This window comes from Ambystoma mexicanum, chromosome 6q (assembly GCF_040938575.1).
Source record: "Ambystoma mexicanum isolate Mex_15411 chromosome 6q, UKY_AmexF1_1, whole genome shotgun sequence".
Lineage (NCBI taxonomy): Eukaryota > Metazoa > Chordata > Amphibia > Caudata > Ambystomatidae > Ambystoma > Ambystoma mexicanum.
Genome location: NC_090937.1, coordinates 1427936113 through 1427962874, shown reverse-complemented (window position 1 = coordinate 1427962874; position 26762 = coordinate 1427936113). Strand labels below are relative to the sequence as shown.

Sequence of the window (26762 nt, the reverse complement as noted above, 5' to 3'; positions counted from 1 at the left end):
CGCTCCGGAGGCCTTCGGCGCTGCATCCCGCATCTGAAAGACAAAACAAGGTGCGTTTAAAGACATTGGGGAACTTTAATACTCACGTGCCATTACTCCTTTCCACATCTAACCCAGTGGGTATTCCGGCACCCTGCAGCCGCCCCGAACTTGTACCTGCAAAATAAAAAGACAGTTAGAGCGCATCGTGAAGCAGGCAACAAGCGCTTACTTACGTGCTTCCAGGCGCTTCTATTCATCACACGGGCTCCATCTTCAACTCATTTCAGCCCGCCATCCGCCATCGCCGGAACCCTGCAAAACAAGAGACATCATTACTAAAGACTTTAAAGACATTAGAATTACTCGAAACTTACCGTTTGTGCAGTAAACGACGGACAGCAGTCCTCTGAAGTCAAGAGGCCTGCTCCCCTTATCCAGTGAAGAAACTGGTTACAGCACCCTGCCTCGAGGCAGATGGAGAGCACGGCGTTCACTTACCTAAGGTGAGAGCGTTAACCTTCGGGGTTCTACAGGAGAAGAGAAAGGGAAGAAGAGAGAGACATTCAATAACCCAGTTCATTAATCCCACATTTTCTATCTGCAGACATCTTACCCTTCGAGCCAGACATACAGTGCACAGAGGTCCAGCCCAAAGAGCCAGCTGTGTGTTACACATCACCTTTGAAGATGCGGTATACGCCCAGTCAAGACCGGCGCCTCTACGGGAATCAGGTGAGCGTTACAGAACGCAAAGCCTACCAAAAAACTCCCGTCCAGGCGCTATGGAAACCTCAGATACCGACCAGCTAGCCCAGTTACTTGAGGAACTAAGGGCAGAAGTGCATGCAGCCCGTCAGGAAACGAACGCTCTAAGAAGGGAACTGATTTTTTCCAAGGAGCGAACAGATGATCTCGCTAGACAATTGCTACAGTCACAAGCCGGACAGACCTCGTTACCCGCATCTGGGGGAAATCTTCCTTCTACATCCTCTATGAATCCAGTGCAGATCAACCTACCTGGGAATGTACCTCTGGCTCCGCCCGAACGATTTTCTGGTGACCCAAAGAGGTTTGCAGTATTTATCAATCAGTGCCGGTTGCATTTCTTATGCCGGCCAGCAGCCTTTCCAACTGATCAAGCTAAAGTAGCTTTCGTGCTTTCGTACCTTAGTGGCAATGCGGCAGACTGGTCGATCCCTCTAGTAAATCAAGATGATCCGGTCCTCCATGATTTTCAAGCTTTTCAGCTCAGTATGGAAAAACTGTTCGCAAGACATTCACAGGGGCAGGCCTTGGACAATGAGCTTCTTTCGTTGCGACAAGGTAATCAAGACCTTTTGGCTTATATTGCGTCTTTCAACAGACTGATAGTGGAAACTCACTGGCCTGAGGACAAAAGGATTACGCTGTTTTATAGAGGTCTAGGCGGAGAGCTCAAAGATGTGTTAGCCCAAGTAGTGAATCCCCCACAAGATTGTTCGGACTATATAGACTTAGTCGTTCAAATAGATCACAGACTGCAGAACAGGAAGGCCGATCGTTCCAAGTTTGATGCTCGAGTATTTTCCAAACCGCCAACTCCTTCCAAAGGAGTAGACTCCGGGGAACCCATGCAAAAAGGGGGTCTGAAAGGTCCTCTAACACAAAAGGAGCGGGAAAGGAGAAAACAGTTGCAATTATGCCTCTATTGCGGAAACTCAGGGCACTTTCTTCGAGACTGTCCGGTGAAACCTGCCAGGAAGGCAGTAGGAGCTGCAGTTACCAAAGTTACAAACTCTGAGCAGGGAAACGACCTCGCCCGACAAGAAGAGATGTCCTCTTGCCGAGCGTGAAAACCAGTTCCGTGACCTCGCATTTCGTGATACCTATGGTCCTCATTAGCCCTGATAATCCGGATCGATTACATGCAATTGAAGCTTACGTCGACAGCGGTGCCATCGGCAATTATGTGGATCATGAAATGGTTTTGAGGATGAATCTAAATCTTTGTCCCAAGGCTGTAAAGGACGTCATTACTACGGTGGATGGTACGGAGATAGCCTCCGGGCCAGTAACGCATACCACTCAAGAAGTGACGCTAGTAAGTCAAGATGGACACCATGAGAAGATCGTGTTCGATGTGATCAAGGCCCCTCAGTTTCAGATTATTCTAGGAATACCTTGGTTAGAGAAACACAATCCTCTGATCGATTGGCGAGCAAGAACGGTCCAGTTTCCAGAATGTGTCTGTACTTGTCACCCTCCACCTGGTGTTGCACTGGCAGCAATTTCTTCAGAGACTCCCCAGTTACCTCCCGAATACCTAGAATACCAAGATGTTTTCCGGAAGGATCAGGCTAACTCTCTACATCCTCATAGGTCTTATGACTGCCAGATCGACCTGATACCTGGATCTACTCCTCCTTGTAGTAGAATTTATGCCCTCACCGAGCCTGAGAACCTTCACCTTCGACAATACCTGGATCAATACCTGGCAAATGGGTTTATTCGTCCTTCCAAGTCCCCTGCTTCTTCAGCTTTGTTCTTCGTTCCAAAAAAGGAAGGAGACCTTAGAACTTGTATAGATTATCGCTCCCTGAACCAGATCACCGTTAAGAATAGATATCCGTTACCTTTGATCCCTGAACTCCTGGACCAAGTCAGAAAAGCATGCATATATACAAAGCTGGATCTTAGAGGAGCTTACCACTTGGTATGAGTAAAAGAGGGCGATGAATGGAAGACGGCCTTCCGCACCAAGTATGGGCTATTTGAATATCAGGTCATGCCCTTCGGACTTTGTAATGCCCCGGCCGCCTTTCAATATTTTATGAACGATGTCCTCAGAGAGCTCATAGATGTGTGTGTTGTTGTTTACATTGACGACATCCTTGTTTATTCTTCATCGGAATCTGAACATCGGAAACACGTGAAAATGGTCCTCGAAAGATTGCGTCAACACAAACTTTTCGCTAAGTTGGAAAAATGTGTTTTCAACGTGACTGAAGTTGAATTCTTGGGATTCATATCACCTGGCGGAGTGCGTATGGATTCAAAGAAGGTCGATGCAGTTCTCAAATGGCCATCACCATCCTCCGTAAAAGGTGTGCAAAGCATGTTAGGCTTCGCTAACTTTTACCGCAGGTTTATCCCCGAATTCTCTCGAATAGTCCAGCCCATCACTGCCTTGTTAAAGAAAAACAAACGTTTTGAATGGTCTACCGAGGCGGAACAAGCTTTCCAGGATTTGAAGACTAAATTTATCTCTGCACCAATCTTAAAACACCCTCGCCCCGAACTCCCCTACATCGTGGAAACTGATGCTTCAAGCCTTGCCATGGGGGCAGTTCTATCACAAAAGGACCCGGTAACCAATCAGTTGCATCCCGTGGCATTTTGGTCCCGCAAATTCTGGCCTCCTGAAATAAATTACACGATTACTGACAAGGAACTTCTGGCTATCAAGTCTGCCTTTAAGGCTTGGCGGCATTATCTGCTGGGGGCCCGACACACCGTTACTGTGATTACGGATCACCGAAACCTGCAATATTTGAAAACCGCAAAAGCCCAATCCTCTAGACAACTCCGTTGGGCATTATTCTTTGCCGAGTTTGACTTCATAATTACCTATCGACCTGGTACAAAAAACGGTAAAGCTGATGCCCTTTCTCGGATGGGAGTGGAAGAACACTTGATCAACCCTAAACCTGTACCAATCATTCCCGAACAAAGAATTCTGGCTGTAATCGCCACAGAATCCATAGAGGAAGTTAAGGATAAAGCCAGGCAACTTGTAACTCCAGCAGACATACAGAATTGGCATCTGCAGGGAAAGGACTTTGCAGTAAAGGACAACTTATTGTATTTCCAAGAACGATTATACCTACCCAGCACAGATTTACAGAAAAAAGTAATCTCTTGTTATCACGATTCTTTAATGGAAGGACATCCCGGTATAGCCAAGACCTCAGAAAAGATCAAGCGCTACTTCTGGTGGCCGTCTTGGAAAAAAGATATCAGAGACTTTATAATGTCCTGTGGAGTATGCGCCCAAAACAAGAGTCAAAAGGAAAGACCAGCAGGCCTCTTACGCCCTATTGACATCCCACCTCGCCCTTGGCATACGCTTTCTATGGACTTCATCACCGATCTACCTCCATGCTCCGGATACAATACGATTCTAGTAATCGTGGACTTATTCTCCTAGATGGCGCATTTCATTCCGCTCAAAGGCTTGCCAACAGCAGCAACTCTGGCCCGAGAATTTCTCGAAAACATCGTCCGACTGCACGGTTTTCCTTCAGTTCTAATTTTGGATCGAGGTAGTCAATTTATTTCTCATTTTTGGCGAAGTTGCTGTCGGTCGGCTCAAATTGATGTGAGACTATCGACCAGTCACCACCCACAGACCGACGGACAAACCGAGAGGACCAATCAAACTCTGGAACAGTATTTACGCTGCATGCTGCAACAAACTGAAAAAACTTGGAAAGACATCCTTTGGATAGCCGAATATGCCTACAATAACTCTGTCCATTCGGGAACTGGGAAAACCCCGTTTTTTCTTTTGTACGGCAGTCACCCTCGAACCTCGGAGTTGGATCCCCTCCAAGATCTTGAAACACCAGCAGTAGACTACCTGCATTCTACAATCACCCAAGCCTTTAAGGAAGCTGTTTCTCACCTTTAAAGGGCTAAAGAACAATACAAGAAAGGAGCAGATCAACATCGGAAGGAAGCCCCTCAATATCAAGTAGGGGATCAAGTCTGGTTATCCACCAAATATCTACCTCTAAAAGGGCCACGCACATTCAACCAAAGATACCTTGGTCCCTATTCCATCACTACCATAGTAAACCCAGTAGCGGTCAAGTTGGACTTGCCCCCGCACATGAAGATACATCCGGTCTTCCACGTCTCTCTATTAAAACCCGTGCAACCTCAAACCCGACTAACCAAATCTCCAAAACCTATCCTAGTTGATGGAGAACTCGAGTTTGAAGTCAAAAGCATTCTGGACTCCAAGATCTCCAAATCTAAACTATTCTACCTAATTGACTGGAAAGGCTACGGCCCCCAAGAGAGATCCTGGGAACCTGCTGAATATGTCCACGCTCCTCGCCTAATCAAAAGATTTCACCGAACATTTCCTGACAAGCCAAAACCCCCGGAGAAGCCCGGTTTGGGAGGGGCCTTGAGGGGGGGTACTGTCATGATCTCTGCTTCCAAAAGGTCAGGGTTTTCCCAACTCCCTTGGAAGCGGATCCATAACCCAGGTTCCGAGTGCCAACCAGTCCCAATTGGGACCTTTTGGACCCAGTCCTGGCGCCAGTGGCACCAGGCTCAAATATGCCCAGTCCCAGCGCTGGAAGCGCCGGGCTCATAATGCTTGGGTGGACTTACCTGCAGCAGACCATGCTGCTTACTTGCCTGCCAGTTGAGTCTCTGATCCTCTTCTGTTTGGAACTACTTTTCCTGTTGGGTGGGGCAGGAGCCACTCCCTAGATTCAGAACACTGGAACTGTTCTGGAAAGCAGGAACTCTTTTCTTAGGCGTGGCTGTGGAAGGAGGGACCTAAGCACTACAGGAGGCTATTTAAACCACACCCGATGGATGAATCTTGCTTTGCGTTATTCTGCATCCTCAGCAGCAGAACGCTCATCGTGTCTTCTGCATCTGATCCTGGGCCTAAGGAAAAAGGCTTACCATTCTGAATCCAGTCTTCAGCAACACCTATAAAGACAAGAAAGAACAGGTTAGCATTACAGTCTTCAGTGACAGCTCTTCACTTACCTGGTCCATCGGCTGTCACCAACGCCTCGCGCTGCATTCCGGCATCTGAAAGACAAAGGCTTACCTACTCTTCGTGCGCTCCGGAGGTCTTCACACTGCATTCCGGCATCTGAAAGACAAAAGCTTACCAACTCTTCGCACGCTCCGGAGGCCTTCGGCGCTGCATCCCGCATCTGAAAGACAAAACAAGGTGCGTTTAAAGACATTGGGGAACTTTAATACTCACGTGCCATTACTCCTTTCCACATCTAACCCAGTGGGTATTCCGGCACCCTGCAGCCGCCCCGAACTTGTACCTGCAAAATAAAAAGACAGTTAGAGCGCATCGTGAAGCAGGCAACAAGCGCTTACTTACGTGCTTCCAGGCGCTTCTATTCATCACACAGGCTCCATCTTCAACTCATTTCAGCCCGCCATCCGCCATCACCGGAACCCTGCAAAACAAGAGACATCATTACTAAAGACTTTAAAGACATTAGAATTACTCGAAACTTACCGTTCGTGCAGTAAACGACGGACAGCAGTCCTCTGAAGTCAAGAGGCCTGCTCCCCTTATCCAGTGAAGAAACTGGTTACAGCACCCTGCCTCGAGGCAGATGGAGAGCACGGCGTTCACTTACCTAATGTGAGAGCGTTAACCTTTGGGGCTCTACAGGAGAAGAGAAAGGGAAGAAGAGAGAGACATTCAATAACCCAGTTCATTAATCCCACATTTTCTATCTGCAGACATCTTACCCTTCGAGCCAGACATACAGTGCACAGAGGTCCAGCCCAAAGAGCCAGCCGTGTGTTACACATCACCTTTGAAGATACGGTATACGCCCAGTCAAGACCGGCGCCTCTACGGGAATCAGGTGAGCGTTACAGTAAGCGACCTCTTACGCTTTATCCTGACCCTGCCGGACGACTCCCCACTGGTGCTGTACAGGGTCCACCGAAAGCAGAGTTAGGCCCAACTCTTCGCCCCCGCCAGACGTCCTAGCCAGAATTCATTACTTCAAAGTGAAGGAAGAAATAATGTTGGAAGCGAGGAATACTGTTCCGAGACGCCTCGATTTCCTTGTACCAAGACCTCACCTCAATCACACTCCTGAAAAGAAAAGCATTAAGGCCAGTTACGGAATGGCTAAGGGAGAAAGGCACTCCATATCACTGGGGCTTCCCCACAGCCCTAATCTTCACCTGGAACGGGAGCACCCGCCCCATACGAAAAGTCCAGGAAGCGGAGAAACTGATGAATCCAAACGCAAAAGATGGAACCAACAACGAAAGCGCCCCTTCGGAACAGGAAGATCCGCCCGACCCTAACCACTCATGGTCGCGAGTGGAGAGGCGTCGCCGGACAATCAGGGGCCACCCTCACAGCCAACGTCCAGGGGAAGTCAGCTAATGTGAGGCAACACCAACATCCCGAATCTTCGGGCCCAATAAGCACAACGAAGCCCAAGCCGCCAGCCACGTCCACTGGCCACCCAGCGCAGGCCAGAAACAAAAAAACTTGATTCTTACAAACTGCTCTCACCGACAAATAGCCAAGGGCCAAGTGCCTCACCTAAAGCAGGTTGCGCTCGGCCCGGCAGGAGGCCCCGTTGGTCAGAGGCTGGCCCAAGCGATCAAGTTTGACTCTAATAGGGGGGAGTGCGGGGAGGAAACCGACAAAGGCACACATCACCAATCCAGAACTCAACTCAAGCAACGACCGCAGATATGGGCCAGTGAAACAGGAAGCATAACAGCAGCCATCATTCGCATCCAGATGACCCCAAAACATAAAATATCTGACTATGATCACCTGGAATGTCCAGGTCCTAAACGTCCCAAGGAAACTGAAATCCGTGGAACACCGCCTTGCCCAACTGGAAGCAGACAGTTTGCCTACAAGAATCCCACCTCCGGGCCTCGGATGAATACCGACTCAAATACCAAAGATTCCCAAAAAAATACTTTGCTTCCTCAAGGCATTAAGAGAGGAGGAGTGGCGATCCTGCTCAGCCAAGTAGCGATCCTATCCAGGATCACGGTCAAATGGGACCCCGAGGGCAGGTTCTTGTTGATCAGAGGCCTCCTGGTGGAGCTCCCAATAACCATCATAGCGATATATTGCCCAAATGAAGCCCAGGAGCAATTCCATCACAAGACGCTCCCAGTGATACCGACCTTTGCCGAAGGCTAACTGCTAATCGGGGGCGATCTTCAACTTCACCCCAGACCCCAGCACAGACAAAACCCTACCACCTACAGGAACAGACTTCTCGAAGGCACTGGGGTTCGCAGAATTTCTGAGAGAAACGGGCACGGTGGACGCCTGGAGGCTGGCGAACGACAAAGCCTGTGACTACACCTTCTCGCATGTACACAAAGGCCTCTCCAGAATAGACCTAATCGTGACCCATGAACTATTCCCATGCATTACAGACATCCACATAGGGCTGAGGGCAATCTCCGACCATGCCCCAGTAATCACGCAGCTCCAAAACAGAGGGTCTTCCAACACAGAGGCAAAGAACCTGGAAGCTGCAGGACTATCTCCTGGTGGACACAGCAGACAGCCAAGAGCTAGCAGTAGCCCTAACCAACCATTTCACAGAGAACTCTGGCAAAAGAACCCCGGAGGACACAGTGTGAGACGACATGAAACCAGTAATTAGAGGGGTAGCCATGAACTGTGCTGCAGCACACAAACGTAGCCACCAGCTCACACTAGAGGAACTGGAAACGGAAGTAGCACATAAAGAAGCAAACCACAAAAGGCACCAATCAACAAGGTCATGGAACGAGCTACGCAAAGCCAAAGTCACCCTGGAAATGCATTTGGCAGACCAAACAGCCCAAGCTTTAACATACACAAAGCAGCACTACTACCTGAATAGCAACAAAAACAACCGCCTGCTCGCACACAAGCTGAAGAAAGTTCACACCAGAAACAACATCACGGTTCTACGGGATCAAGACAGAACACCACGCTGCTCGGAACCCGATAAGCTAACTATCATGACCGAACACCACCGAAACGTGATGTCAGGGAAGCCCACGGAGGCAGCTGCACAGACCACCTTCCGGCGAAAGGTCCCAAGACCACCTCGCCACCCACAGATCGACGCTCTGGAAGACCCCATAACACTGGAGGAGGTATCGGAAGTAATCCGCACAATGAAAAACACAGCCCCAGGACCTGACGGACTGCCCGCACCATTCTATAAGAAATATAACCACATCCTGGCGCCTCACTTAGCTTCACTCTTCAATTCCTTCCCGACAACGGGCTCCACCACCCCATCAATGGAGGAATCTATCACAATCCTGATCCCGAAGCCGAGCGCAAACCCAGAACTCTGCTCGTCATACCGCCCCATCGCCTTACTGAATGTGGGCTCCAAAATCTTCTCCAAGCTGCTGGCACCCAGGCTCGCCAGTCTCCTCCCAGACCTCCTCCACCCGGACCAAACGGGCCTCATCCCCAGTCGCAACACCATGGACAACATCAGGCGCACCTTAAACATCATTGAAACAGCCAGCAGAACCGGAGGGGAACTAGCGGTGGTATCGCTTGACGCACATAAGGCGTTCGATATGGACTGGGGCTACATAGGGGAAACACTGCAACACTACGGGATTGGCCAGAATTTCCGAAAATGGACATTGGCAAACTACCAGCACCCCACCAAAAGCCTGAGGATCAACAGAGCAATGTCCTCCAGAATCAAGATCTACAGAGGCACCCGTCAGGGCTGCCCCCTGTCACCTCTCATCTTCGCCCTATAAATGGAGCCATTTGCCGCAAGGATTCGGCAGAACCCTGAAGTCCAGGGTCTCAAGTTCAAGAATGACACTTACAAAGCGGCCCTATACGCCGATGACCTATTACTGACACTATCCCATCCAGATACATCCCTGGCGGCGCTATGGGTAGAGCTGAACAAATTCAAGGCGGCCTCTGGGTTATCAATCAACCTCAATAAATCAGTATCACTGGGCATCAACATTCCGAGAGCAACGCTTGACGCATTATCAGCCAGTTTCCCGATCCCATGGGCCAGATCCCACATAAACTATCTAGGCATCAGCCTACCTAAGCGAGCAGAACGCAGCTACAAGCTGAACTTCCTGCTCATGCTGAAAGACCTGCAGGCGGAAATGTCTCGCTGGCAAGATCATGAGATATCCTGGCTGGGTAGGATCACGACACTCAAAATGAACTTTATCCCCAGACTACTCTACCACTGCCCGGCCCTCCCAGTAGCGATCCCCAAAAAAAGCTAAACAAAAACTTCAAACAAGAATGCTGAAATTCGTTTGGGGGGGAGGGTGGTGTGGGGGTTTAGAAGCCCCGGGTGTCCAAGAAGGTCAGAAGTCCTGTGTCGGGTGGCCTGGGAGTCCCCGAAGTCGAGAGGTAATGCCTAGCCGCACAGCTCTCAGCGGCATTCATGTGGCAACAAGGCACCGACAAACCCCGTTGGTTGAAGCTGGAGGAGGACTGGAGCCAACACCCCTTAGAAGCCCTCCCACACATCACATGGCCCAAGCACCCCCTGAACGCTGGACCCCTATCGTCCACTAGGAATACAGTAAACTGCTGAAAACAGGCAGCCAGGAGGTGGAAATGCAGAGGCACAGTTGGCCCACTCTCTCCAGGTCTGGGGGAACCCAGACTTTACCCCAGGACAGGGGCCAAACACCTTTCCCAAATGGAAAGCGGGACGGCCTGAAGCACATAGCAGGTTTTTACGAGGGGGACACCCTACTCACTTTCGAGGACTACAAAAGGAAATTCCAGGTACCAGAGGGCGAGAGGTTCCACTAAGCCCAACTTCGACACTGGCTATCCCATGAAACGATGAGGACGCAAGGGCACAGGGAACTCACAGCTCTGGAACAAACGCTAACGGCAACCCCGCTCAAGGGGAAGAGCTCAACCCTATAAAGGCTACTGACAGATCAGACTCCGAAGCCGAGGAGCCCTACATGAAACGGTGGGAAAGAGATCTGGGCAGAGAACTAGACAGGTCCAGCTGGGACCACATCTGGACGAGAACCCACAAGGCCTCCGAATGCGTGACAAACAAAGAGGGAGCCATTAAGGGCTGCTACAGGTGGTACATGACACCAGAAATGTTCCACAAATGCAATCCTGCTATACCACCTGAATGCTGTAGAGGCTGCGCAGACATAGGAACACTTTCACCTCTTCTGGTCATGCCCGAAAACTGAAAGATTCTGGAGGGAAGTTCTGGAAAAAATCTGACAGATCACAGGACTATTGATCCCGTGGGACCCTGGCATCATCCTTTTAGGAGACACAGGAGAAGGACAGTTCCCACTGACTGGCAACCTGGCAGACCTCTGCTCTGCACGCACCTGCTAACTGCAACCAAAATTTCAATCGCGAAACTATGGAAACTCCCGGAGGGCCCAGCAACCCCGGTGTGGTGGGTCAAGTGCTGGGACATTGCAGCAGCAGAGAAAATCACTGCTATCCGCCAGGGCAACAAAAACAAGTTTCACAATATCTAGGACCCCTTTTTTGACTTTGTACAGACAACCACCGTCGCTCTGATGGCTGACGAAAATGGACTAACAGACCAATTTCACCCCAGCCCATGCACACAGCGGCCCGACCAACGGCGCTCATCGAATCAATGCCCTGGAACACTGACACGAGACGGCAGCAATCCCCCCCGGTCCTCCCCGGAACTAACCCCCAAACCATCTCCCCCTGCAATGTTTATTTACACCCCAGTTGAGGTTTTGTTAATTTTCTTGTTATGTTACACCTTAACAGCATGACACAAAATATAAAAAGCTGTTATTTATAAATTCCAATAAAAAGATACACATGATTATCCCAACCAGGGGGAAGCACAAAGCCATACCTCCTGCAGGGCTCCAATATCATAGTCCGTCAGGAGGTTATTATCAGAACTGGTTAGATGTTTAAATCCCCTAGTATTCCATGAGGGCAAGGTACACATAGTTAAGGGATCCGACAATGTTATTATGTACATGCAATGGAATCAAAGAGTTTTTAAACTGTTGAAAAATCCAATGTGAAAATCTAATTCAACTAATGGAAAAGCATATTTGCAATTCCAAGCAGTTTCAGAGCTCTCACTTTGAGTGAGAGAACCAGAACCGAAGCAGGCAGGGGCAATCGGGACAAACTAAGCATGCTCTAGGAGATGCACATGTCCTTTAGCCCAAGCCTTTTACCAAGTTTCATTGCATCTACATACACTAAATACATTTTTAAATAAAGTGTGTTCATATTTAGGGAGTTTTAAATTTGTCTTATCTAGGATTGGGGGCTAGTATATACCACTTAAAGCACCAATTGCACAGCATCTTATTTTTTCTAGAATATTAGCATTTCAGCTGGATGCACATACCTGCTTAAGTTGTTCCCTTAGGCGCTCTTCTGTGACACCGAGTGCCCTCATGCCTCTTGCTCGACATGCTGCTTGTAACTCTTTCACACTGAGAGTGTCCACACCTTCCTCGGCAATCAGCTATATAGACATTGAAACATATGAAGAGTTTGAATGATGACCACAGCAAAGCAAAGACCAGAATATATTTCTATACACGCACATCAGTGTGTTCCAACTAGTCAAGTCAGTTTTCCTTCACTTCCGATTGCCACATCATAAAAGCATACATTTAAAAACACTTCAGAACAAAATATAAAAACATGAAATAAAATCAAGTTACTTGCACCTGAAAGTGGCTGAAAAAGGGGTCAAATACTTGGGTATCACCTTGACAGGCAGAATACAGGACCTATACTCCCAAAGCGACCCCCAAATGTTCGATCAAATCAAACGGGACTTAACGAGATGGAACCCCCTTTCCGCCTCGTGGTGGGGTCGGATAACGGCAATTAAAATGACCATTTTGCCAAAACTTCTATACCTATTTCAAGCAATTCCAATTAAAGTCCCACCAGCATTTTTCAAATCACTAGCAAAAATGATATCTGCATTCATTTGGAAGAGGAAGACACCGAGAGTATACAGCTCGGTCCCAACTGCATCAAGAAAGGACGGGGGTTGTGGCCTCCCGCTCTTCAAGAAATATTATGAGGCCGTGCAACTATGGGTATTGAGAGAATGGTTACCAGAGAATTCACAAATGCTGTGGGCGGCACAAGAAAGAGCAGTCGCGACAGTGCCCACTAGACACCTTCTTTGACTAGGGAGGAAACAGACACCCCGATCTACGAATAAGTGAAATAATGAACTCCACGTTGGAAATCTGGGATAGAACCGTACAGAAAAGTACATTAACAATTGACCCAGCCCCATTCATGCCACTATTTAAAAATCCAGAATTCCCACCAGGAACACAGATGGGGGCATTCCAGAAATGGGAGGAGGGAGGATGTCGGATGGTGGGGGACATGTACCACACACAACAAATAAGAACATTCGAGGACTGTTCATCCTTGCTAAACCTGGACAGTACCAATAGACCTAGATATGAACAATTACATCATTGGTTAAGCAACCCCCAAATTAAAAACGCTGCGCTGAGGGACCTCACCCCATTCGAAACTTACATCATGACAAACACGGGGACCACAACATTTTTTTGAACACATACAAATTCATCAACACTACGGAGGAGGACATAAAATGGGTGTACATAAAGAGATGGGAGAAAACACTACACATTTCAATCCCTAGAGAGCGCTGGGAATATGTATGGGGGTTAATACCTAAACTCACCAAGGTGATACAAGCTACGGAAATGTGAATGAAAATACTTACAGTGGCACTACACCCCAGAGAGGCTCCACACTATGTATAGGAACTCCTCGAACAAATGTTGGAGGGACTACGGAGGAGATGGGAACTGGAGACATACTTGGTGGGACTGCCTGAAACATCAGCAGTACTGGACAGAGGTGAAGTCCCAGATCCACTCTATGCTCCCTGATTTGGGGAACCAAGGAGAAGAGGTATGGATGTGTGGGTTATGGGACCCAAAAACAAACCTAGCACCAAAACGCAAAATCGCAACTTTATGGGTCTTTTGATAGGAGCCTTTCTATAAATAGCCCAGAAATGTAAACAAAGAGACCCCCCCCCCACTGGCGATAGACTGGACGAGGAGAGTCTGGTCTTATAGAACAATGGAACTTTTAACATACAATATACAGGGGAACCATCAGAAATTCAGACAGGACTGGGGCTCCATCCTCGAATATCTCCCAAGTGACTATATGGAACATTGGTGTCCCCATAAAATAAAAATTCTGGACCTGTTTAAATGATGCAAAAGATGCAAAACCGCGGTCTCACAGACTAAGACGGATTCGACCAGGAGGGGGTTTTGGGGGGTCAGGGAGGAAGGGAAGGGAATTGGGGAATGTTCGAGTTACATGTTGTAAAGACCAATAAAAATATATTTAAAAAACAAAAAATTAAAGTTACTCACTGTACTGACTAGAGTACTATAGTCCATGATATGATATAATATATGATACGATATGGCATTTATAACGCGCCTATACACAGTGCCCTTGCATCCATCCTTGTGGGCGTCCCCCAACATGGGGACGGTAACAGAACCTTTGGCAGGAAAAACATTAGATTCCCCTTTAAATTTAGTGTAGCGCACAGGGGCGTGGGAACGCCCGCCGAGGACACGCGCTCCCGCGCCTCACCTCAGTCCCCTTTGAACAGATTGGACGCTTAGATACCAGGCTACAATTCTACATATTAGCCCTTAGCAAACTAGCGGGGGAAGGTGGGTGGGACGTATGGGGGAAGGGGACAATGGACTAAGAGTACTCTAGTCACTACAGTGAGTAACTTTAATGACTCATAGGTCCCGTCCCCTTTCCTCCATTCTTGTGGGTGATTCCACCAAACAAGAAACAGTGTGCAGCTGAGATAACCTGCCTCATATCTAGGACGAAGCAAAGAGGTTCTTCATAACCGCCTGGCCAAACTCTGCAATGACCCCATGGAGATGGTGTCCAGTAAGCAATGCTTACAGAAGGCAGACTGAGTGGCCCAAGTAGCCACCTTGATGACGACATTCCAAGAAGCATGTCTGTGAAACGCGAAGGCCGTGGTCTTGGCTCTGACCGCATGAGCATGAATCCAGTCAGGAACAGGTTTGCCAATGGCCGTATACGCCTCCGAAATGGCTGAAGCATCCAATGGGCGATGGAAGCCTTAGAAGGCTGAGAGCCAATGGGCGATGGAAGCCTTAGAAGGCTGAGAGCCGGGGGAGGAGCCCCGTCTCCCCCCCCAAAAATAACAATGTCTCTGACATCCTGAAGGATTTTGTCCGAGAGAGATAAAACATGAGGAGCTTCTTGAGGTCCAAGGAATGTAGGGCCCTCTCTGCCTAAGGGTTCGGGAAGAACACTGGAAGGCAGACGTCTTGATTCAGATGAAATGGAGACCACTGTGGGCAAGACATGTGGGTGTGTGTGCAAGATGACCATGTCGTTGTGAAACGTGGTGAAGGGCTTTCACGAAGACAACGCCTGCAGTTCATTAAACCAGCCACCAGTCTTTAGCGTCACCAAGTAGATATCCACAAAGGCAATCGGCTTGAAGGGCCTGCGCTGCAAAGCTGCCAGAATCACTTTAAGGTCCCAGCCCGGATGCGGCCCGTGCACCGGCAAAAAAAGCCTAGATAACCCTTTAATTTGGGCCTTAACCACTAGGTTGGCTGCCGAAAACACATGTTCAGGGGAATTCTTGTAGGCCCTGATGGCCACCAGGTGCAGCAAGTATCCACCTGAACTCCAGAACGTGCCAGGTGTGATGAAAAAGCGACATCATCCAGAGGACAGGTGACAGGGTCCAGATCCCCGTGTCACGAGGACAATGGCAGAACCTAGTCCTTTTATTTTTTAAATTGGACCAAGTCGAGGGCCTTCTGGCCTGCTTAATGGATGTCCCAGTTGTAATCTTTTTATTTTTTATTGTATTGGTATTTTATGGTTTACAATTTAACCTTTCGCCATAAGTCTCAACAGTATTTTAAGATTATCGCTGTAAGTCATTCGTTAGCTTTTTACATATACAAATATGTATTAAAAACAAACTAAAACGAGATTAATAAAATTTCATCAGCTTTCAAAGTCAAAAAGAAACAGAGGGAGTTGCCTACCAGGGGGGCGCACAGATGTGTTTCCCTTCCGTGTGAGCTCCGCACCTTGGGTCCCTTGGGTCCCGGTAAGCGGTTAGAGCCCCCGCTGATGGACCTCCCCACGCAGTTTAAAGGTGATTATCCTGAAGTCGGAAGTGAACTCCCAACCGCGTGGGAAAAAACCTGGGGGAAAAAAAAGAAAAGAAAACGGATTTGCCTTCCCTGAGAACTCCGCTCCTCTGGAGAAGACAGACAGCGTCACCACGTGAACCTCTGCCTTGAGCAACCAAAGTGGACACTGTTGCATCCCATGGAACCACAAGCCCCGTGGATAACTTGGGGTCTCTCCCAGCACAGTCAGAGCCTCCGAGAGCAGAGCAGAGGCAGCAAAAGTCCCCGCTAAGATCCCGCCAGGACAGGGTGAGTGACACAACTTCGCCAAACGGAATCGGAGCGGTGGCCTAGGCACGACAGAGCTGGGTGGCGCATATGCCCCTCGGCCTCCAGTGCTGAAGCCCCTCCAGTGGTCCCCCCACCAACGCACCCCAAGGAGCGGAGACAGGAGACAAATCACAGCCACAGCACTGTAAGTAACCCGAGTTGTGTACCTTTGCTCTCCCCCTTCTGAGGGTGACTGGACAGGGGTCTTGCTTCCCCGCACGAAGCACACCTGGAGGAACACGCAGGGCGCACTCAGTGAAAGAGAAATAGACGGAAGGATCACAGACCATGGACGTGTCAAGTTTATTCGTAAAACACGAACATTAAAAGCATTTGCCCCTATTTCCTGGAACCATACTGGGGTCATCCGGGCCTGAAATCGCCTTCTTGGGGGTAACGGGTCTAGAACATGAAGTCACATAGAGAAGCGAAAAATGAGAAAAACGATTAATAGGACATGACAAAAGTGCGCATAAGTCCAGCGCCACACCCAATATCATAGAGATATGCCTCGCCATAATCAAGGTCTCTGAGAGTCATCGTAAAGCATAACCAGGCATATATGAGCACACAACAAAAGCTTGCCATCTTCGTTTACGCACCGGCACACCCCTGCATTGGCAACCCTAACATGGAAACTAAAGAAACGACAAACATCGAATCAGCCGCCACGGAAGGAGACATTGCCACCCTTTTAAATGAAATAAAGAACATGGGAGCCAGTATAGGCGGAAAATAGATGAAATTACACAACGCCTAGACAATATTGAGGAAAGGCTTGACGGAGTCGGGAACAACCTGGCATTGATAGATACTCTTGAGACACAGTTGGAACATAGAATAGCCGACCAGGAGCAGAGGGAGGAGGACTTCAAGCTCAAAATGGATGATTTGGAAAACCGTGAAAGGCGGAATAACTTGCGCTTCATCGGGATCCCAAGACAGGCAGGGGAAACGGAGGGTGACCTCAAGAAAACGCTCCATGACATCATTAAGCTCCTGGTCGCCGATGATGCCATTGACGAACCCAAAACTGAACGTATCCATAGAGCTGGGGTCCCCCCTGGAGTCCAAGATGGGTCCACGCCCAATTCCACCGTTACCAGGACAAGACCAGAGTGCTCGAAAAGGCAAGGAGTGGCAGAGCCATTACCCTTGGAGGGGCGCAGATAACAATATATCAGGACTTATCCTCTTTGACACTGTCACTCAGGCAGATGTGTGGCACCCTCACGAAATGGTTGAAGGAACAAGACATTCGCTACATGTGGGGATACCCTTTCTCCCTCTACTTTTAACACGAAGGAACAAAGATCAGATTGAGATCAGAGAAAGAGATAAAAGCATGCATCTCAGAGTTGACTGAATCACACGGAGAAATGGGTGATCGAGAGGAATTGAGACAAGATGGAAGGGAATGGCGCATTCAAGGCCCCAGAAGAAAGTGGGTGAAAGGCTCGAGGAAATATCGAAGAGGCAACATCTCCCCAGAAGACTCAGTATATCTATGTTCTTTCTACTGCAAAATGTGAGGTTTGGTTATTAGACTAACTTAGTGACTCTTGTTTGGTTACGAGATACATGTTCAGATTGGGGGGGGGCAATGGGGGCTCATTTCCATTTTTGTTTTATCTATGCAAGGGGCCGTGAGGTAACGGTCTCTGCTGGTGGTTCGATTCAGGGCCAGTATTTTCAACTGCGCTCAATCCGTCAACACCAATTGGGAGGAGGGATAGCGGGTGGGAGGAGGGAGTTGGGGGCAAAAGATGGGGAAGGGGTAAGGGCCAAAGCTACATTCTTAGCGGTTGAAGAAGTAAGAAATGGTGCGAGGAATGTTGAGCAGACGACATGGTGGTGGATGCGGTTAAAAACCTTTTTCACCCCGATATTACACAATGGCGATAATTGCTGATTCAAGGGGAAGGGACTCCCTTAGGGTCAAACTTAACGTCAAGGGTCTCAACTCACCGACTAAAAGATCTTTAGTATCCAGAGAATTTCGTAGAGCAAAGATTGACGTCCTTCTACAGGAGACCAAATACATGAAAGGAGAAGAAAGACACTTTCTTGGGAAACGTAAGGTCACCAAGACATGGTCAGATGCAGAAGGCCGAGCTCTATTGGTAATAGGATCTAGTTTAGATAGTTTATTCCCCCAACGTAGGCCAAGTTAGATTTTTGACTAAAACAATTCCTAAAAATAATGCTCGAGGCCACAGGGAATATTATTCTGGGCGGCAACTTCAATCTGTGGGCAGATCCCACTATGGATCGGAAGTCTGGTAACCCTGTCATGAGAGATCAACCCAAGGGGGAACGTAATGAGTTTGCAGACATGATGGATGTGTACGGGATGAGTGATGCGTGGAGAGGATTGCATCCAGATGAGCAAGGTTACACCTTTTACTCAACCCCAAACACCTTTACTCGGATTGACTATATTTACTTTTCAAGAGATCTATATAACATCACAACGCGATCTGTGATTACCCCAATCACGTGGTCGGATGACAATATGGTCATTGCTGACACCCAGTGGGAAAACCTGCCAGTCAGAGAAGGTAAATGGAGACCTAACGAGGCCCTTTGGACCGAAATGGAAACAGAGATTAGAGAACACTTTAAATTGAACAATACCATGGAGGTTTCCAAACAAGTGGTGTGGGAGGCGGGGAAGGCAACTTGGAGAGGCGTTCTAATAAGAGAAGGGTCCCGTAAGAAAAGAGAAAGGACACTGATTGAAAATAGACTTCAAAGGGAGATTTTCCAGTTGCATAAGGAGGTTAGGAGAGACGATAAGGCGGACCCCAACAAAATCAACTAAGCGAAAATGAAAAGGGAGGAACTCTGCCTCCTGGAACACAATCAGACGGTGCGCAAACTGCACCTGCTGAAGCAGAAATTGTATGAAAAAGGGGACAAAGTTGATGCACTGCTAGCTGCTAGACTTAGGGAACAAAGGACAGAGCGAAAGGTGCTGGAGATAGTTGAGGAAGGGCTTGCCCCAGTCACAACCATATCCACCATCCCGGAGGCCTTCTATGAGACACTGTACACCCCAGAGGCAGACCCAGACCCGCCTGGCATACAAAACTACCTGGCCTCTATTAGTATGCCAAAGGTAACAGGCCTGGACTCTGAGCTTTTAGAATCCCCCATAACCGAAGAGGAAATTCAAAATGCAATAAAAAGGCTGGCTTTAGGCAAATCCCAAGGAGAAGACAGCTACACAGCCGGATTCTATAAATCTTTTAGTGTCTACCTTATACCATTCCTGGTTCAACTGTTTAATGAAATCCTAGACTCAGGGAGGGCCCCAGACTCCTTTGTTAGAGCCCTTATCACGGTAATCCCCAAAGACGGAAGAGACCCCAAAAAGTGCAGATCGTATCGCCCCATATCTCTGCTCAATGTAGATGCGAAAATTTACACCCGGTTACTGGCTTCCAGATTAGAGTTGATCAAGCCCCAACGCATCCACTCTGATCAGGTGGGCTTCATACTTGGGAAACAAGGAGCCGATACAATGCAAAAGACCTTGCATCTTGTCAATGCGTCCCAGAACATGAGCAATGAGCCTGCCCTGCTCTCCATCAATGTGGAGAAGGGCTTTGACAGGGTAGAATGGGACTTCCTGATGGCAGTCCTACGTAAGGTGGGAATAGGGTCAACACATCACTCAAAGCATATATTTGTAAATGGCGAATACTCTAGATAGTTTGAACTAAAACGAGGCACCAGGCAGGGATGCCCTCTTTCTACTATTCTCTTTGCTCTCTCTCTGGAACCCTTGGCACAAAGAATGAGGAAAGACCCCCAGATGGAAGGACTGGGTGAGTGAGTATAAGGTGGCACTGTATGCCAACGACATACTCCTTCATGTGACTAATCCGGCAACATCTATCCCGAGGGCCCTGCACATTCTTGAGGAATACGGCCAACTCTCTGGTTTTAAAGTAAATAAAGCTAAGTCGATTTTGTTCCCCCTACAGGGGTCTGCAGAGACAAATGAAGTCAAATTCTCCTCACTGGGTCTCGCGATTGAACACTGTAAATTGAAATATCTAGGCATACAAATTACAAAAACATTAGATGAACTATATGAAGCCAACTTCCCTTTACTTCATCAAAGGCTCCATGCGGACCTTACTAGGTGGAACACATTGACAATATCCTGGTTGGGACGACTCAATGCAATAAAAATGGTCTGTCTCCCATGGTTCTTTTATCCCTTTCAAATGCTCTCTATCAAGATGCCAGGTAACTTCTTCAAATAAGTCAAGAGAGCTATTGTAAGATTCCTCTGGCAGGGGAAGAAGGCTAGAATAGCATACGGCACCCTGACACTATCGAAGGACAAGAGCGGGGTGGGTCTACCGGATATTAGGAAATACTATGAGGCAGCCCAATTACGGGTTTTAATTCCCCATCTACTAACCACAAAGAGCCCCAGTGGATTGCTAAGGACAATCATTACCTATCCGCTGCTACGGTTTCAGAGTGGCTGTGGGCCTCAAGGAGGAAACTCTTAAATAGATTAAAAAATCGTCCGATATTAGAAAACATATGGGAAATTTGGAGAGAGGGCACAGAGAAGAGGAATATTTCAACATGGCCATCCCCACTGAGCCACCTGTGGTCCCCTGGTATTAAAGAACACATCCCTAATGTAGAGATTTCAAACTTGGTACGAAGCGGGTTTGGAAAGAGTGGGCCAACTATTGAAAAATGACTCCATCATGCTCCCGGAGTTAGTAGAGGCCTTGGGAATAGGCGCGTTGTCCACCTTTCAATTCCTGCAGATTAATGGCATCCTGACGAGAGCAGAGTGGAAGGATAAACTGAAGAGACCTTACCCCCTTTGAAATGTTATTGAACTCCAGGACAGAGATGACTGGTTTAATATCTGCCATGTACAAAGAATTGGTAGAGGCGGGAAAAGGAACTACTGCACCCTTAAGAGGGAAATGGGAGAGAGAGATTTCGGCTACCATATTGATCCAGACATGTGGGGGAAAATGTGCTGAGCAACTCCTCAAACATCCACATCGAGTCAGTATAAAATGCACGAAATCAAATTATTACACCGGTGGCAGTACGACCCACACAGACTCTCTAAAATGTACCAGTCAGCTAGCCCACTATGTTGGCGCGAATGTGGTGAAGTTGTGGATTATTGGCATATGTGGTGGGGATGTCCCCGATTAAGGTTTACTGGGGCGAGATCCTGGGTTGGATCCAGGGTTGGAAAAGAGATCTAGATGGTGTCCACAGAACTGCAGACCCCTACCTCATTTTGTTTGGCTTTGAGAAGTAAGAAGATGAATGGAGAAGGATTACAGGTCTGGTCACACAGTTATTGTTAGCTGCCCGGGCTTTGTTGGTTATGAAGTGGAAATCCACAACGATCCCGAGTGAGCGTGAATGGGTTAATGTAGCCTCAAAAATATGCACCATGGAAAAAATAACATCATCCCTACATGGGAGATCCACGCAATGTGATACTCTGTGGATGGACTTCACAATCAAATACGTGACAGGAATACCACATTAATATGTAGGAGTACCGACAGGTGATTACCCCGCCTCTTGGGTTGTCTTGAAATATCCTATACAATGTATGATGCTGTCTAACATGAAACCTGAAATGACACGGAGCAGTGTAAAAGAAAAACCTCCCCAACAGGGGAGTCCCTTGAAACTCAAAACCGCGACCATTTAAAGATAAACTCACACACATCTTGTATAGTAAATGCTTGGCCCGGAGGGTGTGGGGGAAGGGGAGATAGGAATGGTCACCTTGAAGATTTGCAGACCGAAGTTGTTGGAATTCACAAGGTCCATGTTTAGATTGGAAAAGACCTCAACTCTGGTTCTGTACCTAATTGCTTGCATTTTTTCTTGTGACCCATGTGTATAAAAATCGAATAAAACCGAATAAGAAACAGAGTTCGAGAGTTTTCCTTAAATCAATAGCGCAAGACCACATTCATCGTCTGTGGCTAGGTTTAGTCTAGTATGAATCTTCAACAGCAATTTTGCTACCGCCAGGATGATGTGGGATCTGCCACCAATCGTCAATTGATCTACTGCCATATTGGTTTTAATTCTGGGCAACTCAATATCAGATGTTTTATTGATTCAATTACATTTTCGTTTGGCAAAGTCGACATGTAGGAAGAATGACAGAGCCTTTTCTCTCACTTAACAGCAGATTCGATGGAAATATGTTAAAGCACAGGCGGATATATTGCATTCTTAAAAAAGGGTGCGGAAAGATTTTTTACATATCCAGGTAGGTTATTTCGTTATCGCAGCCAAAACTAGAAATCATCACGGTGCTTGCATGTAAAGGTCAATTCTTGCGTGTCTATCCAATCGTTGGTATATAACTTTTTTTTCCTGCTCGGATCCTGAACTAAGGTTTCTTATGTTTCGTTAATATTGGTTAGGATTAGCTGAAAAATACTCTCCCAATCTTTCAATAGTGTTTCTCTCTTGTCATGCAATGCTCTCTTTAAAGGTGGCAAATCAGGGGGGGGCGCTGTTGCGCACGACTGCAATGGCCGCCCGATACGAGTGCTCCGGCCGGACCAATATCCTTTTGGAAATGAATCCTGCTTTGGAGCCACCTACGGAGTAACGAGCGATTGACTGCATGAGGTGAAACCTTGGGCACACGCAGTTAAAATTCTAGCAGCAGCGAGGCAATATTCCCAGAGTTACACCGTGTGTACTGTTCACTGCAGCGGGACGGAGGTGTTGGCCGCACTGGAGAACCAGGGACCTGTGGCCTCGTGTCGCAGATGCTCTATACTACTGGAGCATAGAGAGGAAGGGCTGGGAGTGGCGCTGCGCTCAGGTTTGGCAATAGCCTTGGGCGAATGGACGGAGTGAACGAAAACACATCTGTATGCAAGGACTGACCCTCCCTGGGCTCGGGTCCGGCGCGTGGAGATTTGGGCAACGTGGAGCGGGATTACTGCGGCAGTCGCACAGCCGGTGCTGGTTGACTGGAAGCTGCTGGAGGGAGTGCCTGCGGTGGGGCGACAGTGTCGCACACGGTGGAGACACCCCGGTGAGCTGGACACTTGGTTCTGGCCCCAGAGAGGACAGGCCTCCGCGGCACACTGCGGAGGTGGCGGACAGTTACTCGGCGAGGCTGCAGAGTACCAGGTGAGTGGGCGGCGGACAGCACGCGCTAGGCAGTCCTCGCTGATGCGGTGCGTCCGATTGCTCCCCACTGCGGAAACAGCTGGAGTGAGACCCGGCTGACGCCCCCTTGAAGGTGAACACATATTTAACATTGGATGGACAAATGTGCGGATAAAAACCTATCACTGCTCTGGCGTACTGTGTCGGCCACAGGCGCACATAGACACGGAGCAGTGGGGCGATCGAGGAGATTAGTCAATCTGATCGGCAGGGTGTGACAGACATGGATCCATCCTTGGGCACGTGTGTATGACCAATAACACGGTATTCAAGCAATAATAGATACCAATACACGGTATTCCAGATATTTAACGCTAAGTCTGACACTCGAGAACTACTCAGAATCTTAAAAGACACGGAAGCTACTCCCGAGCCACAGGGACAACTTCCAGCACCAGACAATTCCTGGTGTCTTCAAATCCAGAACGGTATGCACAATAAGCTTCTCGGCATCAGAGCTGACATTATCCAAAAACAAGCTGATAATTCTGATTCAGCGCATGTCAAACCGTTTATTAGAAATTCATTAATCCTTGAATTCAATTTCCATACAATCTCAAAAGCAGATTTAAAACTCACCATTGAACATTAAGCCCACCAAATGTAAAGGTGAGCCTTGTTCTTCCATAATTATTATAAAATCATGCCCTCCCCTCCTGTTAAAATCTATTTGTACCTTTATTAACGCCTCCTTACACAAGGGTTGTATTCCAGACATTCTTAAAACCGCCTGGATCATCCCCATTCTCAAGAAGCCCGGACTTGCCCCGGAGAATCCTCTTAATTATCGTCCCATCACTAACACGCAAAAATACTCGGCCGAGTGGCTTACACACAGATAGCCTCCCACCTGAACCAGCATAACATCCTAAATATTTACCAATCAGGTTTTAGGCAGGGGTACGGTATTGAGACCTCTCTTTTAGATCTCAAGTCATGCCTACTTACTAACATGGATAATGGCCTAGCTACTCTACTTGTGTCCCTGGATCTTTCTGCGGCATTTGAATTGGTTGATCACTCTATCCTGGTAGCAAGAATGGAAGAGGTGGCAATTTCTCCACATCTGCTGCATCCTGGATTAATTCATTCCTGGCTAACAGACAAACCAGAGTCTGTATCGGGAAGCATGAGGCAGACACAATTCCCGGTTCTCTTTGGGGTTCCTCAGGGCGCCAGTACCTCCCCATGCCTCTACAATATTTACACAGCCCCTTTCTTTAATATGCTCGAGGAAGAAGGAATTTCATTCTCTGCCGATGACACCCAGGTTTTGGTAAAACTCTTGGGTGTTCATTCACAGGATGAATTAGAACTCAACAGAATACTCTCCATTATCGAAAATTGGATGAATGCCAATAATCTTGCTTTAAATAAAAGCAAAACCGAGCTTATGATCGTGGCCAATACTAACTACCTTGCTAAATTGGACCCCATGTTTAAATCATTCAGGCTGGGTATGGTTGATATTACTCCCCAACCTAAGCTAAAAATTTTGGGTGCAGTTTTGGACCAGTCCCTCAACATGAGAGCCCATGTTAGCAGTGTCATCTTTGCCTCGACATACCATGTGAAACTCTTATCTCACTTGAGACCTTTTATTTCGCAAGCTAACGCCGAGACCATAGCAAGAGCTATAGTCGGAGTGCAGATTGACTATTGTGGTAGCCTTTTGCCTGGACTAGGAAAAACTGACTTTAACAGACTTCAAGTAGTCCAAAATGGAGCGGTTCGTGTCGTCATGGGACCGGCCCGACGTGACCACATCTCTGATGCCAGACGCTCCTTACACTGGCTACCGATTGAAGCTCGGGTCAGATTTAGAATTCTCACCATCGCTTTAATGTAGGCTGGGCATAATGCCCAAATACCTACTTGACTAAATCTCAGTCAAATCCAATCTCAGGCTGCTCAGATCCAGCAATCAGAACCTGCTATCCTTACCACGCTGCAAACTTAAGAAGGTGGAGAAGGGAGCTTTTTATATGGCAGCCTTGACTCACTGGAACCTGCTCCCTCCCATGCTTCATCAGCAACTCTCTATCTCTTTGTTTAAGAAGCACCTCAAGACACACCTCTTCTACTAAACAAATACTTTGTATTTGTCGACTGCGGTCGGTTCCACACCCCATGCTCCTACTGGTTTTTCCATCGCTTTGACTTGTTGCTACCTTTTTTTATGGTTTTTGTATTGTTTGTCTTGTCCTCGCGCCCTCACGCCTCCAGGTCCAAGGCAGCGCGTTACAAATTGAATAAAGTAAAGTAAAATATACATGCACACAGAGTGTGGAACTAAACACGTGTGAAGCTGTTGATTGACCTCCTGGTGGAATTGATACGATCCTATTATGCTGTGCTACATACAGGTTAAGACTTTAAACAATTGGCACGTTCACACATGGGAGAACGCAGTCCACTCGCGCTAATCACGTAGCGTATACAGGGACTGGACTCGCCTCTAATTGGTGACTCATTCTTTTTGTGGGGCCAGGACTGAGCTGCTCTGCTGAAATGTACCAAACTTGGGTAGTGTTGGCTGGCGTGTGCAGATCTGCGCTCCTTTGGGACCGTGGCTGGTGACATTACTTGGCTGCACGGCCGAGAGGCCCTAATCCGGATAAGAGGTGGAATCTGTGTGGCACGTGGCCGTTAGATTAAGAGCTGCAAGCTGGTCTTCAACAATCCTGGTTCCTGAATGACCCGTTTGTTAGGTTGGACTCACAAGGTCCCTGGAAGGTTGCAGGGGGCGGAGGCCTTGTGTTTACACGACCCCGTCCCTAGGCTGGAATAATCCTGCTGTACCCCGGCATTGCTTACTGGGCCGCTAACACTTTGTGAACCTCTGAGTGTAACTGAAACCTAATTAACCGGAACCTCTGACTCAGTGACACTAAATCCCCCAGGCAAGTCGTGGTGGTTTTGTCTACTGCGGCAGATGATATGGAAAACACACGGAAGCAAGAAAAAATGTCTGAGGGAACGGGTACTAAGAAAAAAGGACCAATGGACTCGTTCACCAACTGTCAGGCAACAAACCCTGAGCAGGAATCATCAGGTGCATCCAGCTCCAACTCAGACATAGATGGTGGTGACAGTGTAGAACACTTGACGGCCATAGTACAAAATGGCTTCCTTGCTATCAATGTCAAGCTGGATGACATTGTTACTACCATCGGGTCACTGAAAGCAAGGGTAGACCAGGAAAGCTTGCGAATCACAGAGGCAGAGAACAGAACTGGCGTCAA

General features: G+C 47.9%; 1 protein-coding gene across 1 annotated transcript in view; it reads right to left on the bottom strand.

Annotated features, from left to right (window-relative positions):
* The window catches only part of LETM1 (leucine zipper and EF-hand containing transmembrane protein 1), a 919975-nt gene that overhangs the window by 422286 nt on the left and 470927 nt on the right, over positions 1–26762 (bottom strand). Inside the window, exon 7 of the mRNA XM_069632136.1 lies at positions 12138–12257. Within this exon, the coding sequence (XP_069488237.1) occupies positions 12138–12257 (120 nt within the window). The remainder of the gene's footprint in view (positions 1–12137; positions 12258–26762) is intronic.